General features: G+C 37.9%; 2 protein-coding genes across 3 annotated transcripts in view; both read right to left on the reverse strand.

Moving 5' to 3' along the window:
* Positions 1-19,191, reverse strand: part of Wdr7 (WD repeat domain 7) — a 266,283-nt gene that overhangs the window by 121,214 nt on the left and 125,878 nt on the right. The gene's annotated exons all lie outside the window — the stretch shown is intronic.
* Positions 7,256-17,137, reverse strand: LOC126511121 (60S ribosomal protein L9-like). Its single transcript, XM_050158031.1, has 3 exons — positions 17,093-17,137; positions 7,767-7,921; positions 7,256-7,725 (listed from the first exon to the last, which is right to left on the reverse strand). The coding sequence occupies exons 1-3, from the start codon at positions 17,135-17,137 to the stop codon at positions 7,290-7,292; spliced, it is 636 nt and encodes a 211-aa protein (XP_050013988.1). The 3' UTR covers positions 7,256-7,289.

Raw genomic sequence — 19,191 nt, forward strand, 5'->3', positions numbered from 1 at the left:
TATATATATTTTAATGAAAGCACAAATAAGAAACAGAATTACGGCAGCCCCACATCTCGCGGAAGCTCGATACTTGACTGCTCGGCTGCTGGAGCAGCTCCAGAGAGAGTTAACCTGGTGTGATAAAAGACTCGACAAAGCAATTCTGACTGTGCAGCAATGCTAAGTTGTGGACTAATACACGAACAGGAGGCCCAATCACTGTCTTTCACCATGCACAATTTACACATGGCTTTATCAATAGCCTGAGTGCTGAATACAGAACACACTCTATTTGGCTTTCAGTCAATTAAGCTTTAAGCTGTCAGCAAACAAGACTTTTAAGTTAATTTTGAATCACCACGAATCAAGTTGAAGGTTGTAAAAGGGCGGCTCACATGCTGGCATGAAAAAAGGCAGTTTAATTGCCTCTGAATAGCTATTACATGCTGCAATTGGCCTATTGAATCTTAGATGATCTATTTATCAAAGTACAACTATCAAAGATTAGTAAAACGGCAAATAATATACCTTGCATAAGAATCTGATATATTTGCAATAGTATTAAAAATGAATATTTTAAAGAATATTTAATTTTAGTGTAAACATTTTGAGAAATGGGAAATCAGAAAAACAAAAGCTGGTAACAGAGAAAAGAATAAAACATTTCTAAGAAAATTAATACATATTTTAAAAGATATTTTGTGCCATACAATATTTCAATGCAAAATGTAATGATTTAGAATACATGTGCTCCTTTATAAATGTTCAAGTTACAAATGTGTGAGAAATTAAGACGATAAAAAAAGAAATTAAAAATTTGAATTAGGTTGAAGATTTTAAAATGTCCTAGTTTTGGATTTTTTATATTAAATACGTGATTGTGGGGAAGCAAAGAACAAAGACATCATTTTAATACCTTTAGATGAAGATTAAGGATTTCTTAGAATTAAAGAAATTTTTATATTTATAATATGGCACATCATCTCTTTAAGACTATGATTGGTTACAAAAGTAATCAGCTTTTTTCCTGGAATTAGTCATTTCAATTTCATGTACTCTGGATTATTATTACAGGGTTGCTCATGAGTGTTTGGTGTGTATATTGATTTTTTTTTATTTGAGGAGAGCAGTGAAGCATTAGGTCAGTGGGGGAGAAGGGGAATGGTTAGCTCTTGTAAATTGATGTAAACATATATCAAATTTAGGGATGATAATTTTGCATTGGTGGAGAGGAACTACTTCTTTTGTATATTCTGAATGATTTTTACATATTAATATCTCAACAGCTGAACTCCTTAAACTGTGCACTCATGGTTACATAGGGAAATCGTAGGGAGATTAATGTCCTCAAAGTGCTAATGACTTTAAGAATTTGAACAGACAGGTTCGTTTTACTGAATGAACCCATCCTGTGTTCTAGCCGAGAGGGTGTGTTGCTTGGGAAGGAGCACCATCCTCACGGCACGAACTTAGGGGCTACGACTCACACTGCCTCATCCTCCCTTTCCCAGGCCATCATAAAACACTGTGCTTACATTTCTCTTCACAAAATATAATCATGTGCCAGTCGCTTATCGAAAAGCAATGCGACTCAAACAATAAAGAGGAAGGCATCAAAGCAGACAGTGCTTATCTGACTTGTAAGGAAAACACAAAGGGAAAAAACAGATTCAAAGTCAGAGCCAGAGTAGTCAGGGTCAGGGAGATACCACATGGAAAAGAGGTGTTCTTTTCACCACTAAGAAATGTTAATAAAGACATCTTTAACTAAAATGACCATAAACATTCATTGCCTATCTCCTCTCATATTTCTTCATTTATACATTTCACGGAGGACACAAGTAATACCAACTTCACTCATACAAGCACATATAACAAAAGAGGAAATAAGGCAGATATTAGCCTCTCCCTTCCTGTACTGACTCAAGGAAAGAATGCACACAAGGCAACAGAGACAAAACTATACAAATATAGATGACAATAGGAAAGCAGACTAGAAAGCACAGCAGAAAACAGCTTTAGATAGAGGGACAAGATACAAATCCTGAGACATAATGGCTGAATGTGTTTCTTACTCTCACTGGTGGTAAGTGAAGGAGGCAAGGTATACACCTGATATTTGTAGTTTTCGGTACTTCAAATTATCATTTTAAAGAATTAACAATAGGATCATATGAAAAGTTTTGCAATGCTTTTGGAGCTTAAAGGTTGTATTGTTTCTATTTCTATCACTGTGACAACTAAGAAATTAAGGAAGGAAGAATTGATTTGGGATCGCAGTTTTTATCCATGGCCGTCTGGCCCCATTGCTAAGACCTGTGGTAAGGTAGAACATTATGGCGATGGGATCGGATCAGTCAGGGAGCACTGAGAAAGAACAAGCCTGTGCTTCAGGGTCTCCTCCTCCTCCTTCCACTTTTTTTTTTTTAAATTTTTATTTATTTATTTTTTTTTATTTTTTTATTTTTTAAATATAATTTTTTTATTGAAAAAAAAAAGATTTCCGCCTCCTCCCCGCCTCCCGCTCAGCCTTTTGGATGATGTCACCCATAAGCAAGTAGGTATTCTTTAGTCACTGTCCCCTAATAGCACTAATATCTGGAAACGCACACAAAGATTACCCATAAATGTGTTCTACTAATCTCCTACATGCCTGGCTAATTTGATAATAATAACTATCAGAAAAAAAAAAAGTAACTCCAGGTTATACTAACCAAAGGCAGAGATCAAGAAGTGAAAGAGGATCTTTGTGAATAGCAGATTAATGAAACTGGCCTATAAACACACACACACAAAGGCAAAGTCTTCAAAACCACACAGTGATTATTAGAAAGATAAACTCAACAACTGTTCATTGGAGAGAATTGAGGCATAAAATTCGATAGCTTGGAGCAAGGGGACCAGCAGCAAAAATGGAGACAAGAGAGTTCATTAAAACCACTGTTTTGTGTTTATTATTTTATCTTATTTATTGGTGTGTACGCGTGTACACTCCCAGGCGTGCAAACGTGGAAGCCAGAGGAAGATAAGAGATACATTCCTCTATTTTTTCCAACACATTTTTTGTTTGTTTTAAAACAGAGTATCTCAGTGAACTGAAGTTCCATGTTTTACCTATGTTTGCTGGCCAGCAAGCTCCCAGCATTTCCCTGTTTTTATCTCCTCCAGCCCCAAGGCTTCCATGTAGTCATGTCTGTTTGGGTTAGTTTTAGTTTGTTTTTGATAGAAGTGCTAAGGAATGGAACTCAAGTTCCCATGTTTTCACAAGTGCTCACACTCACTGGTCCATCTCCCCAGCCACTATGTCTGTGTTTAAAGCAAAAGACACCAAAAAGGGAGAAGAATCAACCGCACCATTAAGGGTTCATATCTGGGAAAATGAGTCGTTGATAAAATGAAGATCAGATAAATATGACTGAATTTAAACACCCTTGGGACTCAGAAACTAAGGCTGAGAATTAGTCAGGGGGCAGGGAGGGCAGGCTCAGAGCAATGAGAGGAGGTAGGAAATGATTTCTGGCCAGATGACAAGTCACACGACAAGACAGGATAAATATACAATGGACTGGAGAAGATGGAAGAGAACTGTGAAAAAGAGGACCGGGAAAGCCTAATTGCATACCACGCACTGGAGCAAAATGGAGGAAGAGAAGGCTCCACCTTTCTTCTTTCATCTGGCAAACTGACACAGGTCACAGTTCAAATGTCAGGTTACCACTGGAGAGATGGCTCCACTGATAAAATGTTTGCTGGCCAAGCATGAAGACCAGAGTTTGGACCCCAGAAGGCATGTGAAAGGCCGGGCTTAGTAGTGCATGCATGTGATCCTGGCGCTGGGGAGGAAGAGGTCAGTCAGCCTAGCCTGATGACCAAGCCCCATGGTCCAGTAAGAAGCCCTGTGTCTAAAGCAACAGCTGCTCAAGGAACAAATCTGAGGTGGATCTATAGGCACACCTGCACAAGTGTACATACACCCACCTACACGAACATAAATGTGCGCACGCACACACATACACACACAACACGGTGAAATGTCAAGTCTGTTCCCACACTGCTAGTGTCCTTCAGAAGTAGGCACAGTTTGTTCTTGTCATTTGCTACTGCACGTCTTTCCCCCGTCACTCTGAGCGTAAGTCAGAGTACTGCAAGGTAAGCGTGGGCATGCACATATGCACATACAGGTATGAGTATATATAATTTCACACAACCAGTGTGTACGGGTGTGTGTGTACTTGTGAGTGTGCAGAGTTAATGTTGCCAATATGTTCTGTGCTCTGAGTGAGAAACACTGAATCAGAAACCACTATTTAGTATTTCCCTCCCTCTGTAGTATAAAAAAACACAATAAACAAAAACAAAACTCACCACCACTACCAACAAAAGGAGTCTTACAGGAAAATAATTACTTTGGAATTATATTGAGTCAATACAGAACTTAAGCATTATGGGCCACATGACCCATAGAATTTACATCTCATTTCTCTTGAGAGATTTGGTGCATTCTCACCAGCTCCCCAGTGCTACCTTCTACTAACAGAGAGAAAACCGGACCTCTCCCACATGCTATAACAGAACTGCCTGCCCGGCTGGGAAATCAACTGTATATAGGAAGTGTACATTAGGTTAGCTGTATACTCAGATGAGGCCGACTTCCTATAAATATACTCATGGATCGGGAGTCAGGAGAGAAAACAGCATGAAGCTCATGCACTAGTCTAGTTTCCCTTAAAAAAATTTTATGAAGCTGTGAAAACTACTCAGTGCTCCCTTTCTGTAGCAAGTTAGAAGTCTAAGAATCTCTAGGAAAATAATCAAGGTAGTCACACTATAACAAGTCTTTTACGTCAAAGCTATTTCATTCTTATTTGAATTCATGATGGGAGAAGTTACAGGCTCCTTAAAGTAGAAAGTTGAGGTAGCCCAAACAGACACGACCACCTGGGAGACAGAGCTCAGAATGCTGGACGTGCTGATGGCCCAGAGTCAGTCTGGGAACCTTAAGAACTGTTGGGATTAATGTGGCCTTATCCACCCCACCTGTACTTTCCTTAGAGGGGATTTATCCTGAGAGTCCCTAGCTTCCCGGCTCACTCTGCCCAGAGTGCTCCCTGGAGTTACAATAGTGACTTTTCTGATGGATAAGGAAGGATAGGACAGGAATTTGTCACGAGCAGTTTACCCCCACCCCCACGCCCTGCTCAAGACGCATTTACTTGCAAAGAATAGCATTGTTCCCAAAGTCACGCATTTCCAGAAGCAGGTGCTCAGGGAAAGGCAGTGGTTTCCAGCAAAGCTTGTGATGAATTATTAATTTGACTGTACAATATATTATTGGGAGAACAAAGCTCTAAGAATAAGCAAGACATCTCTGAAGAGGAAAACAACAACAAAGAAAGAAAAACATGTTCTACAGAGTATGAACACTGATTGTAAGCTATAGTAATAAAAACAGCGTAGTCAGTACTGCAAAAGAGATATACAGAAATACAATAAAATAAGGAGAAAAACAAACAACAGCAATAAAACCAGAGTTCACACACACACTCATTGAAAACAATGTTTTCTGGTGGATTTTTGTTTTTGTTTTTTTTGCTGTCTAAGTAAAATCAACTATGAGCAAATTACTAACTTCTATGACTGTGGTCAAGCATTAACTTTTGAAGGAAAGTCTAAATGATGGTATAAAGACTTTCTTGAGATCATAAAAGCACAAACCATGATAGGAGACATGGTAAGAGGACAACATAAAAGTTAAAATACGTTACAAAAATGAATACGTTTAACGTATTCATAAAAATACGTTAAAGAAAATTAAAATGCAAGGTACAGAGTGAAAGAAGCATTTAATGACTGATAAATTTTCAAGTGTACAAAGATCTTTTGCAGTTTAAAATGACAAACACCACAATGGAGAAATTGAAAAACCACCCTACACACACACACACACACACACACACACACGCGCGCGCGCGCGCGCACACCAAAAACCCTAAAAAAAAGTTTTGAACATGCCTTTCACAAAAGAAGACAGACATACATTTGAACTCATACAGCTAAGAGTACATTCCTCCCCCATGAATTCATCAACTTTTCTATTTGAAAAGAGTGTTTTGTTTTAAGACAGGATATGGCTATGTTGTTCCTGAGCTCATAAAATTTTCCTGCCTCCACCTCCCCCAAAATGGATTTATGGTGCAAGCCATTATGCTTACTTCAATAGAAAACAGTTTAAAATAGCACGTGAAACTACATAATCTTATACACTGTGTGCATAAGCTAAGCAACTCCAGTCTTAGGTATACAGTCAGAAGGAAAACTATATTTAAGTATATAGATGATATGAGTAACATGTTCATAGCACTGAGATGTTTAATGTAGGGAAAATTCTAACAACCAAAATGCCTATTGCTAAAATAAAGAACAGACTTTAACTTATATAAATCATTGTACTACACATTTAAGTATAAAAATGATCTCTGATTGTTTACAAATGTTGTATCACCTTACAAAAATAAAACAAGACTAATGATAATATTGTTTAAGCATACTTATAGATGACTACTGGAGAGAGAAAAAGCAACTGTGATTTTATTAAAATAAATGTTTTCCTGTGAAAATGACTGTTGATAACAGGAACTAAGGCTATAGCCCAGACCACTTCAATATCTATGGAAATAAGTCTACTTGTTCAATTTTCTCAAATAAGCCAGGGGAGTGTCTGTCATCTCCTCAGGAAGCTGAAGCAGGGGGAATGCTTGAACACAGGAGCTCAAGGGTGCATGTGATATTTCCAGATCCACTGTACTACAAATGGGGGAGAAGAGAGAAGAGAAAAAAAGGAGGAAGGTCCCTAAACAAGAAAAAGGCATTATCTAATTTAAGCTATTTTTGTGAGTAAAAGACAAGGAGAAAAATATACCTATGTAGTATTATGTTGTGGCTTAAAATATGTTAAACTTCAAAGGTGTATCAAGGGACCCTAACTGGTGACCATGAAAGTTACTGGAGAATTATTCCAAAGAATCCTAATTAAAGATTATCTTTCCAGAGAAACTGAATAGTCATACATCCTGACATTTTCCATACTGTCACAAGGGTTTGGGGACAACATCAAGCCTCAAGTTCAGAATTCTTCAACAAAGAGAATGCTACACCCCATATAAACCTGTCATAGCTTAAGATACAGAGATGTCTGGGCCTGGGGAGGACGTTTTTTTTTTTTCAATACAAGTCTTTTATTGTCCCAAAAGACACCCCCAAATTGTATTAAAATTCAGGATCTTGTTTCTGTAACTGGTAACTTAGGTCTACTCATCAGCCTGCTGCACGGTTCCCTTTTCAGACACATAGATACCATCCAAAAACTTCCTGATATCCTTGTTCTTAACTGTTGTAGCCTGCTGTATCAGAGCCGCCGAGTTTGAAACAAGTTCAATGTCATTCCCTTCAAGGATTAATTCATCCTTCTGGGCTTGAGAGACAGAACAAGCAACGCCTGTCCTCATCCGAACCCTGCGGATGTATTTTTCACCCAAGAAATTTCGGGTTTCAACCAAAGACCCATTCTCCTGAATAACGACTTTGATGGGGAAGTGAGCATACACGGACCTCATCTTGTAGCGGAAGCCCAGCGTAACACCCTTGATCATGTTTTGAACGTGGCTGCAGATGGTTCTGACGGTGGCCAGTTCCTTAACCAGGGTTAAGACTGCCAGCTGGAGAGTCTGGGTTTGACTCCCAGCCCTCACATCAGGCAGATCATAACTGTCTGCAACTCCACTCACAGGGCATCGCACTCATCTGGATCTGGCACCTTTGGATTAGACACATCTGGATCCGAAACCTCTGGGTCCGACACCTCTGGGTATGACACATCTGGATCTAACACCTCTGGATCCGACACCTCTGGACCTGACACCTCTGGATCCGATACCTCGGTCTACAACAGGCATAAATGTTCATGTGCATACACCCAAGGGCAGACATGCACAATATGTAATTAAAATTAATAAAAATAAATTAAAAGGGAGATGAACATATAAGTAGATAATTAGGGATATAATTAAGCTATTAAGCTGAAGACAATCAAATGGTGAGAGGCTTGCTTGGGAGGGTGCTGTTGAGCCAGATGGGAAATTCTTTACAGAAAGCATTTAAGACTTGAGTGTTATATGAGTAGAAGACAGGTGGATGACAGAAGACAGGAGAGGTTTGAATAGGAAGATTCCATGAAGAAAATTATGTAGACAATTATGCAAACAAAAAGAATGAAAAACAAACATATTTAGGTACTTAACAGGAAAGAAAGAAAAAAGGTTGAGAAAGGAAGCCATGGAGCATGAGAGTTATTTAATGACGGTCACAGAAACCACTCAAAGAAACATCTATGACAAACTTTACGTCAAAGGCACAAAGGACTCGTTGACACACCAAAGCACCAGAGTAAAGAACATGACTTCTGTCTTATTTGTAAAGATCCTTCTCACAGCAGAGAGGATTGGAAAGTGGTATGTCTCCATTGTTAACAGTGAGTACCAAAGTTGTCGATGTGGATGGACTGCAAGAGTGGACAGTAAGATTTAAGAGAGATGACTGACTAGATTGTTAACTGGATTTGGGAGCAGTGAGGAAGCAGCAATAGGCCACAGACAATTCTTAGGTTTCTAACTTGAACATATGGTGAATGAAAATATGTACCACAGGTCAAGGACATACGTCAAGGAAGTTGTTCAGGTATTAGAATTGATTAAACTTTGAAATGTTACATATTAAGATAATCTGTTTATAAATGACCAATAAGCAACTGGCCATCCCACAAATAGTTTCCATTTTCTCTGGACTGTAAAGGGATTCACTGCCATGGGTAGCAAATGACGACCATCCTCTTCATATGACTTTTACTAAGAAAATAAGAAAGAAAACAAACAAGTGTAGATCATTATAGATTTTGGAAACAAAGTAAGATGTGGTATAGAAAGTGACTTCAGTGAAGGGTTCACTTCTGATTGGACCACTTGGGAAAATCACTGGTGAGACCTAAGGCATCAGCTGGACTTCGGAAGTTTGGGGAAAGAGAAAAACTATATGCCAATTTCCCCAACAACCCTGAATTGTTCATAAACAAATAAGCGCTAAAGTAGTTGGCGTAAGAGAATTAAGATAGCAGTGAGCAGACCTTGTGAGAAGAGTAAGGAATCTGAATCTAAGACTCCAACGGGACAGTCATTGGAACTGAAACAAGAGTGGCATGATATGCCAGGCATTTAAAAAAAAAAAAATCACTCGGTGTAGAAGATGGTTCACTGGGAGACATGAGCAGAAATTAGGACGAGAAAACTGAAGTCGTTAGAAATGGAAGTGGTGTTAGGTAAGCTGATAACAACGGATTTAAAGAGAAACGGAAAAGAGGGCTTGGAAATTACTTTCAAAGCAGGAAAAGACAATAGGGGTTGATAACCAAGAGCTATGCTGGATATTCATTGCTAAGTGGTTGAAGATGAGGACATTTAAAAAGTACCCCAGACCAAATCCCTCAGAATGATGACTTTTAAGAAATAAGGACCTGAGGTTTGAAAGATGCTCAGTGGTTAAAGGCTTATTCTCTTCTTCAGAGGATCCACACCCACTTGTGACTTCAGCTCCAGGGCAAAAGATGTCTTCTTTTAGCCTCTGGGGGCAGAGGTGCTCAAATGTGCTTATCCACCTCTACCCATAAACCCTCCATTTCCACACACAAGCACATAATTTTTAAAATTAAAGTTCAATTAAAAATAAGAAATAATATAAAAAGAGAAGGCTCTAAAAGGAATAGAGAAGGACACGAAAATCATAATAACCATGTCCTGGGAATAAAGGAAATTCTCTCAGAAAGCAGTCAATGGGGTCAAGAATAAGAAATTCCTATCTGTCCACTAAGCTGAATAATGCTAAACTTAGTGCCCCAGTGATCAGGTTAAAGGTTTGTATACTGGAATGTTGGGCAGAAGGTCAGGTCACAGAGCGTTTGAAGGAATGGATAACTAATGAGGAAGCATATGTCTGGTTGGGAAAGAAAAGAATTTCTTAAAAAGGATACACTGTACTTGGAAAAAGTGAGAAGGGGAGGATGGGGGGAACTTGGGGAAACAGGATGATTGGGATAAAGGAAGGTTGGATAGGGGAGCAGGGAAGCACATATCTTAGTTAAGGGAGCCACCTTAGGGTTGGCAAGAGACTTGAACCTAGAGTGGCTACCAGGTGCCCAAGGCAATGTCCTCAGTTAGTTCCTTGGGCAGCTGAGGACAGGGAACCTGAAATGACCCTATCCTATAGCAATACTGACGAATATCTTTCATATCACCATAGAACCTTCATCTGGTGATGGATGGAGATAGAGACCCACAGTGGAGCACTGGACTGAGCTCCCAAGGTCCCAATGAGGAGCAGAAGGAGGGAGAACATGAGCAAGGAAGTCAGGACCACGAGGGGTGCACCCACCCACTGAGACAGTGGGGCTGATCTATTGGGAGCTCACCAAGGCCAGCTGGACTGTGACTGAAAAAGCATGGGATAAAACCGGACTCTCTGAAAATGTAGAACAATGAGGGCTGATGAGAAGCCAAGGACAATGGCACAGGGTTTTGATCCTACTTCATGTTCTGGCTTTGTGGGAGCCTAGCCAGTTTGGATGTTCACCTTCCTAGATGTGGACGGAGGGGGGAGGACCTTGGACTTTCCACAGGGCAGGGAACCCTGACTGCTCTTTGGACTGGAGAGGGAGGGGGAGAGGAGTGGGAGGAGGGGGGGAAGGGCGGGAGGAGGGGGAGGGAAATGGGAGGCTGGGAGGAGGCAGAAACTTTTTTTTCTCAATAAAAAAATTTTTAAAAAAAGAACAAAAAAAACTTGGAAAAGAGATATGAGACAAAGCTAGGAAACAAGCAAGATAAAAAAAAGAGAATATTTAATTATCCAGCAACCAATAGGAAACATGAAGATAACATTTGAGGAATGTTAGTGTACACAACTTATTTTGCAGGTCAATACCAATCACTTCATATCTATTTGTGTGCCATATTCTCTTCAGCTTTTCAGACAGTACCTGGAACAAACTAGATTTTAGAAAGTATGTAGGAAAAGAGCAGTAAAAATGCAACAATTACTGCCCTTTATTAACATGAGTTATTACAAAGTCAGTTTGGATAAGTCTACGAAAAGTAAAACAGAAGATGACAAAAAAACGTTTTAACAGTAAACACTAGAAGCTACTTATATTGGGTACTGTATAGCCAGGTTGCTCAATATACACTTAACTAAAGTAGGTAGAAATCTTGCTAGTAATGGTATTATTATGTTCATATTCTGTCAGTGGACATTCAAAAATGCTGAGAAAAACTATATCCCACTTCTTCATCCTGTTTGGTCTTCACACTAATCTATGTCAGTTCAGCTAGCCCAGCCAGTTCACACAGTACAGGGACGTATGAGTCCCTGGATTGTATACCCCCTTTCTGCTTAAAACAGGCCAAACAGTCTGAATGAAAACCTAAGAAATTCTTTCAGAAATAAAGAGGTAAAAGGCAGAGGTTTAATGACATGTTCCTATGTTGACTGCGTTTTGATTTCTTTAGAATGAATTCAGACAAGCCCAGAGTTTTCTTCTGTATATAATCATCATAGCACAGCTTTTAAAATGCCCTTGTTTCTGTACATAATTCTGTGTTATAACATGAAATTATTAAATAATCTCAGCATATTGTCTGAATAAAACCAGACCTTTTTTCCTCTACTTATTTATTGTTATCTCAGTCCTAGACTAGTCACATGCCAATCTTTAATGTCTTTAATTTTTACAAACAAACAAAACTGTTCACTTGAATATTACTACCTTTGTTGGATGAATTTAATCTCAAATTTTCATTTTTCAAATAAAAAATCAAAATCCTCAATATGTAAAGTAGTCCTCTAGTTAATTTTTCACCGTGTTTCTCCTGAGTGCACTCAAAATAATTTGATAATATGGCATTTTAATACACTCATCAAAATTAGAGGCTATACAACTTGATTCAAATTTTATAATAGCAAGTGTTAAACAGATTCAGCTTGTGACATTTTTACTTAAATCTGTTGGTGATTAGAGCTGATGAGAAACATTAATAAATCCAGTAACATTTTCTACACAGCTATTTTGAAATGTCAGTTATTACTAATCAATGGACTTCTTTTCTGACTGATCAAATGACTCACAACACAGTTACAATCACTGATTTTTAGATCTCTTCACAGGTTATAGCCACAGAAGCCTTGATCCAAATAGTGACTAGCTCTGTGGATTCACATTTCTCCAACAGGGACAGGGGCAACTGTACTAATGGTAATAGTTCCATTTGTATTTTAAAAGCAAATGATTAAATGTGATCTCCTGTTTAGTTAACACCTTCAAATTAATTTACTTCTTAACTGCACTAACATCTGGTATTCAACCTTGTTGCTCAAATAGTATCAACTCAAGGACAAGCTGCTTGTGTTATGACAGATGTCAATTGGTTAGTGAACCACAAATTTACTCTTAGATATAAAATTCTCAGAAAGTTTGGTGAGTGCTGTGGTTAAAATCTAACAATGTGAAAAACACTGAACCCAATATTAGGAATTATAACACTGTTAAAACCCCAGTTAAAGTAGTCCCAGGAAAAATGCTATCATTTTAATTGGATATTATATGCCAATAAAAGAATTCACACAGACAAACGTGCTAAACCAATCCCCCAGAAGTGTTAGTTGAAAGGCTCCTTTCAAAAGATGGAAATTGTTACAAAGCATCAATTGCTTAAACTACAATGAGTCTTTCTGCTCAGACTGCTGCTCATATTATCCTCTTCACTCATGATTTTATGGAGAAATCATGACAAGAGTTACATAAAGAATATTTTTATTTTAGCATTTGAAGGGGCTTCAGATTTCAAAAGACCACATACATATGTGGTTGTTTTTATACAATAGCTCCTGCTGGATATGGTGGATGGTTTTTCAAGGGGTAATTAAACGCAAATTAAAAGGTTCTTTGATCTCCATATGACTGGCTGGTGAGAGACTCACACTGCAAAATGTGTAGTGACAGGGTTTGCCCTAACCCTCTAAAATGAGACCCAGCAGGAGCCCTGTCCAGCGGCTGACTCATGGGGCCCAGCACTTCCCAACAGTGGGCAAGGCTAGTTGGCTGGGAGTGGCAGATGGTCTCATTTGTTGTGTATCTTCACCCTTCACTTAAACTGAGGTGAACCCTGCCACAGGTGAGAAGAGAGCACTATGTCTGCACCTGCCACTTCTACATCAGAAAGAATCAACACTAGCTCACAAAGAATGTGGAGGGAAAAAGAATCTGTTCGGTTGGCTTCATCTCTAAACAGAGTGTTCTAAGCAGAATGGGGCCACTTCGCTTATAAATATCAATGCTTTCCAACCAGCTTTCACATCTCCTACTCCTTAAATTTCCTTAACATTAAGCTCATTAATCTTTTAAAGCATCTCGCTAAAAAGTAGTCTCAGAAAGTATAAAGCATATTTATAAATGTGTATGCTCCTCCACTCGCTTGAAGAAATGGTATGAAAAGAGTCAAGAGCAAGTATCTGAAAGCCTAATAGAATTGAAATAATAATACAGTAAATCGGCTTCTTAGTTTTATATCATGAACCAGATTTTCTTAAAAGAAAATTTAAAATTAAGACTGTTGAGGGCTTTAACAAGACCTACTTCACCGTTGTGTAACCTTCAAAAATAGAGAAACTCGAGGTTTAAATGTAAGCAAGCATGCCTATTTTCTCATAAGTATACAATGGGTATTCACCCTGATAATCAGAGTAGATACAGTCATCAGTGTTAGTTCCATATATAGTTGAAATATGGATAATTCCTGATACCCATAGACAGATAGTGCACAGCAACTGATAACACAGACAAAACAAGTTACTCCTGAAACCCTGAAGTGACTACTGCTTTTGGTTGCTAATTTCAGATAAAACCTATACTACAACTCAAATATTTCAAGAAAAATTTTAAACATCTTCATATGCATATAGCTTAGGCACAAGAGCATAAATGTAAAATCTGCTATTTTCTACCTACACTGTTCATAAAAATTAGATTTCAGTAGGGTATCTGGAGCATTTTCTAGGAATACTCTTATGAACAAAATATATCCTTGAATTGACTGCCATTACAAACAAGAGGCTTTGTGTGGACTTGACAATTCTAACAGAGATTTTGGAGTTGATGATTGAATAGAGTAGCTTCCTACCTAAGGGGGTCAGGTTTTCATTAACAGCACTGGCTTGGTGATCATATTCACAGAACTATAACAATAGGAGGAATAACTCATATACTGAACAGAAACATAAGATTTCCAATCCAAATCATGAAGAAAACCCAGTAAGTTATAAACCAAATTTGATGAATATCAAGTCCTTTTCCTAATTCAGGAACACAGGAATGAAGCACAATTTATGTAAAAAGATGCAGTTAGGTAATTGCTATAGGTTAGCTTCTTTAGGAAAGAGATTTAATACCAGAATTATAATAGCCCGGTAAAATAAGAAACAGTCCTGAGTACCTCACGCATCACTGAGTGGTAGGCTGGTTGGTACTGAAGAATATCACTGATACACAGTAGCAGTTACAAATGCAAGAGGAAGGGGTCTGGAAACTGGTCATATAGACTATCATTGAAGGACAGCAAGAAGACCTAGTGGGGAACCTCACTTTCTTTCTCTGGAGGTTCAGGACTTCTGGAAAATGAAAATTATTTGTTGAAAAAAAGGTATCAGGTTTGTCATCAAGAATTTTTATTCTTTCAAATTTAACAATACTCTGCTTTAAAATAATAAACAGTGGAAGAAATAAAAAATCAGCTACTTCCAAGCTACCATACTGACCTAAGAATAAAGCCTCATCTTTCACTGCCAATCTGGCAACTTTGCCAAAGTCACTCTTCTATATATAGGGCTGGACAATGTTTCTAAGTCAGTAAACTATTTTATGTCAAAGCTTTCCCAGGTCTTCCCACCTCTACCACAAACAAAGAGAACTTACCTATTCCATCCTTAACTGGATCTAGTGGTCTAAACTACCTTATACGCTCATGTTTGTTGTATGGGAAGGTAGATATAAAATAGTGGCCTGCGTTTAAAATTAATTATCACCTTTTTAACTACAGGAGGGCTTTACAAGAAGGACTAAAGAATGCATTACTAGAAGGGAAAGTTTATGTGGATCTAAATAGATACTCTTGAAATTTCTTTTAAGTGATAATAAGCACACTGAAAAACAAAGATGTAGGGAACACAGAGAACCCCTGGACCGGGATTAAATTCTCTTGAGTCCTTATAAATTGGATTTACTTCATGCAATTCACTAATTATTTTAAGACTATCACTAATTAAAAAAGAAAACCCAATTGATTTTCATACTATCTCAGTTAGTATTATCCTTTCTACAACGGTCCACAAGGAGAAAACATGCTTGGGTTTATGATTATCTTCACTTCAAATAATTGTTAACTTTCATTTGTGATTAAAAATTTAAATTAAGGGTACAAATCTTTATGCCTGACAACTGATTTTCATCCAAGAAATCATGCTTCAGTCGTGCAAGCAAGTATAACTACCAAGTATCAGGGAAGACTCTACAAAACACAGCATACATTTGGAAACCTGCTCCTCCACTTTAACATGCCTTGCACAGTAGAAGTATTACTCATGGCTGTGACATGAAGCCTGTGAGTTATGAGACACTGTTGTCATTCCTTTTGTGAATTATGACTTTTGGTCATATGGGTTTGATATCAATTATAAGGGTACTTCACCTAACATACAGATATATAATAGCGTGCCTCGATGAAATGCAATTCATTCTTATCTTAGAGGCATTATCACACAGCTGACAAAGGACCAAGCTTAAGTTCATCTTGAAGGTTATTCACTTACAGGGAAAGAGTATTTTTCCCTTTAAATGTTCCTCCTACATTCTTATTAAATTAAGAATGTCTGAAAAAAATTAGAAATGTCTGTGGATTACCAAACTCAACAAAGGGAGTATATATGATTAAATGTACAAGTCAATTTTGTTTATGCATTGGTGTGCTTATTGGTATAGTTTCATATTTATACAAAATAATTTTCTCTATTGAGTATCTGTGTTTATTAAACAGGAAGTCTTTTCTTTAAATTTAAAATATTTCTCATACTATATAAAAAGGTAAACTCAATTACATTAAGATGAAAAACTAAAATTTCTGTATCACACAAAAAAGAAAATATATACCACAATATTTGCATTTTTCCTATTGTATATTTTAAGAAATTAAAAACAAAGGAGAGAACTAGTTTCAGGTAAATTCCTTCCAATCAAAAGTCTACAATATAGAGATAAGCATCCTACATTCAAATCCTAATTTCACCTTTTCTACTACAAGCAACTGTTCATTTTCTTCTACTATAAAGTGAAATGACAATGAAGATGTGCCACATGAGCCGTTATAAGGGTTTTAAGAAGTCTAGGCCACAGTCTGATATATATTAGGTATTAAATAAGCACTAGTATGTTATGTTGTTATGAAGTCCCCATTTTTAAATGCATCAGTATATGTGAGTTCGCTAAGATTACATTAATTACTACATATACTGGCCTAATACCTTTTAGAAGTGTTACACCCAAATATCCTATACACGTACACTTGAAAATAACAGTGCTCTGTTTAGAAAATATCATTAAGAAAGATCTGGTGCCAAGGCAACCGTTGATTAAAGCAATTCATGATCCAGATCCTCTGCTGCTTTATGATATTTAATTCACTTAAATGTACAAATACATTCTTGGGTAAAATACATCAATATTAAGTCGATTGTTCATTTATAATAGCCTAAGATTTGTTCACTGAGAAACGGAACATGTAAATGGCATTTAATGGCCATCCTTTCTCCTGGCTCACCCTTGTCTTTGTCTCTCAGACGTTTTCTCAAGCAAGCATTCTCAGGCCACTCTTTCAGAAAAATAACCCCAAATATCTGCATGTGATGAGTTACAGGCTTCAGCAGACAACAGAAATCATGTTTTCATAATGTTCCTAAGTGGACGTACCCACTCACAGATGTACACTGGCATCTCTTCTTGAGTGTCACACATTCATCAGGCTTCCCGTAAAAGCTATGTTCTTCCTGGAGCTGTCCACTTTCTGGAGCCACACACCTCTTCCCGCTACACAAACCACCTTGCTTCTCCAGTTGGCCTCCAATCCCCAGATTAGACACTGGCTACTCTACTAACCTCTGGCTCCAAGAAAGCAACAAGAGAGTTTGTCTTTCTCCACCCAATGGTCATGTGGCAGTTACCATAGCAAAGGATGAGAGCATACACAGTGGAGGAGAAGAGACAGCAAGCAAGCAAAGACTCACAGGCTGTCATGGAAGCAGAACTGGCATCTCCACTGCCTATAAACTGAAAGGCCACTGCAGACCACGTGGCAAGAGGACGCCCACAGTAGGGGCTCCACCTTCTATCCACATTAAGTTATAATGCACATAGACTCCAATATTTCCCTGTTTTTTTTTTCAATTAAATCCTGTATATCACACGCTATTCCTAATTTTGAAAACATCTCTTCCGAGAAGAGAAGACATACCATGAATGAAGATCAACTGTGACTAGTTCAATAGAGCTATCTATATTCGTATGTGTGTCTCCAGTCTACTTCTTTACAATAGCAAAGGAGTGTCAGGAAATAGCCCATGATCCCTCACTATTTTTTTCAAACACTTTTTGAGTCATCAAATAGCAATTAAGAAAGGAGTTAGATAAAACCAACATATGCCATGAAGTAAAGGAAGAATACAGTGTCTATGAATTTATTAAATACATAGCAAATGATAAGTGCTATCTGAAATAGAGGAAGCCTACAGATTCATTAATTCAATTAGTTAGTTATTAAACAATTGATTAAGGAGATGTCACATAACTAGGCATTGAGGTCATGCCATGTAAAGCACACAGGTTAAAATTACATGCCTGTAAATGAGCCTCTTAGGAAGTGACATGCTTAAACATAAACAGTGCATATTATTCTGCAAGGGTACAGGAAACAGCGGGAGAAACTGTGGAACAGAGGGAGAAGGACTGCATGAAGACGGCCATGACTTAAAAGGAATCCGGAGCATCACCACTGTATGGGAGAGGATAGCAGCCAGGCAGAGGGACTCAGGCAAAGAATGAACTGAGGTCACTCTGGGGAAAATAAAGTCTTGCAGTAGCTGATGGCTCTGGAGATGAGGGGAATCCTTGAAGGGTCTAAAATATCTAAGAAAAGACTTTGGAATGTCTGCTATACCGAGTGGGCAGTTAGTTATTAGCAGTTAATAAGAGCTCAAAGTGATGACAGGCTACTCAAATTCTCAGAATACTGGATGACTTCTATTGGAAAAGGGCAAGAGATAGAGTCAGGAAGGTAGCTGTAGAACAGAACAATATAAATAATTAAACGAAACAAAAGAAAACAAAAGAGTTTAGGCCTAGGATGCTTCTAAGGAATGAAATATTTAGGAGAAACATTTTACATAAATTAGTACCAACTACAGTTGGGCACTGTTGGAGATGACTAATTATGCCATTAGTGATGGCATTCAATTGAACATAAGTAGAAGAGGGGGTTTGCTTTAGGAAGAAATAGCAAGCAGTTTCTTTTGGACGAGGCTTTAGGTACCGGACATGGATAAGACTAGGCATGGAGCTTGCAGGTGCAGATTTGAGCATCATTACCATACAACTGGAAGTTAAAATTTTAAAATTAAATAAGTGTCAAAAAAACAGATATATGAGAAAAGAATGTCAGCTTCACATAACAGCATACTTGCTATGCTTTTGTCAGAATTTGTCAAATACCATGTTTAGAAACACTGTTTCCTCACTAATATACAACCAAGGCTGAACATTAAAAAAAAACATACTTTTTTTTTATGCCAATACCAAGCTGTTTTCAATACTGAAGCTCTGTAATAGAGTTTGAAGTCAGGGATGGTAATGCCTCCCGAAGTTCCTTTATTGTATAAGATTGTTTTGGCAATCCTGGGTTTTTTGTTTTTCCATATAAAGTTGATTATTGTCCTCTCAAGATCTGTGAAGAATTTTGATGGGACCTTGATGGGGATTGCATTGAATCTATAAATTGCCTTTGGTAGAATTGCCAT

The sequence above is a fragment of the Alexandromys fortis genome, unplaced genomic scaffold (assembly GCF_014885135.2).
Source record: "Alexandromys fortis isolate MF-2015 unplaced genomic scaffold, M_Fortis_MF-2015_v1.1 scaffold_94, whole genome shotgun sequence".
NCBI classification, from domain to species: Eukaryota; Metazoa; Chordata; class Mammalia; order Rodentia; family Cricetidae; genus Alexandromys; species Alexandromys fortis.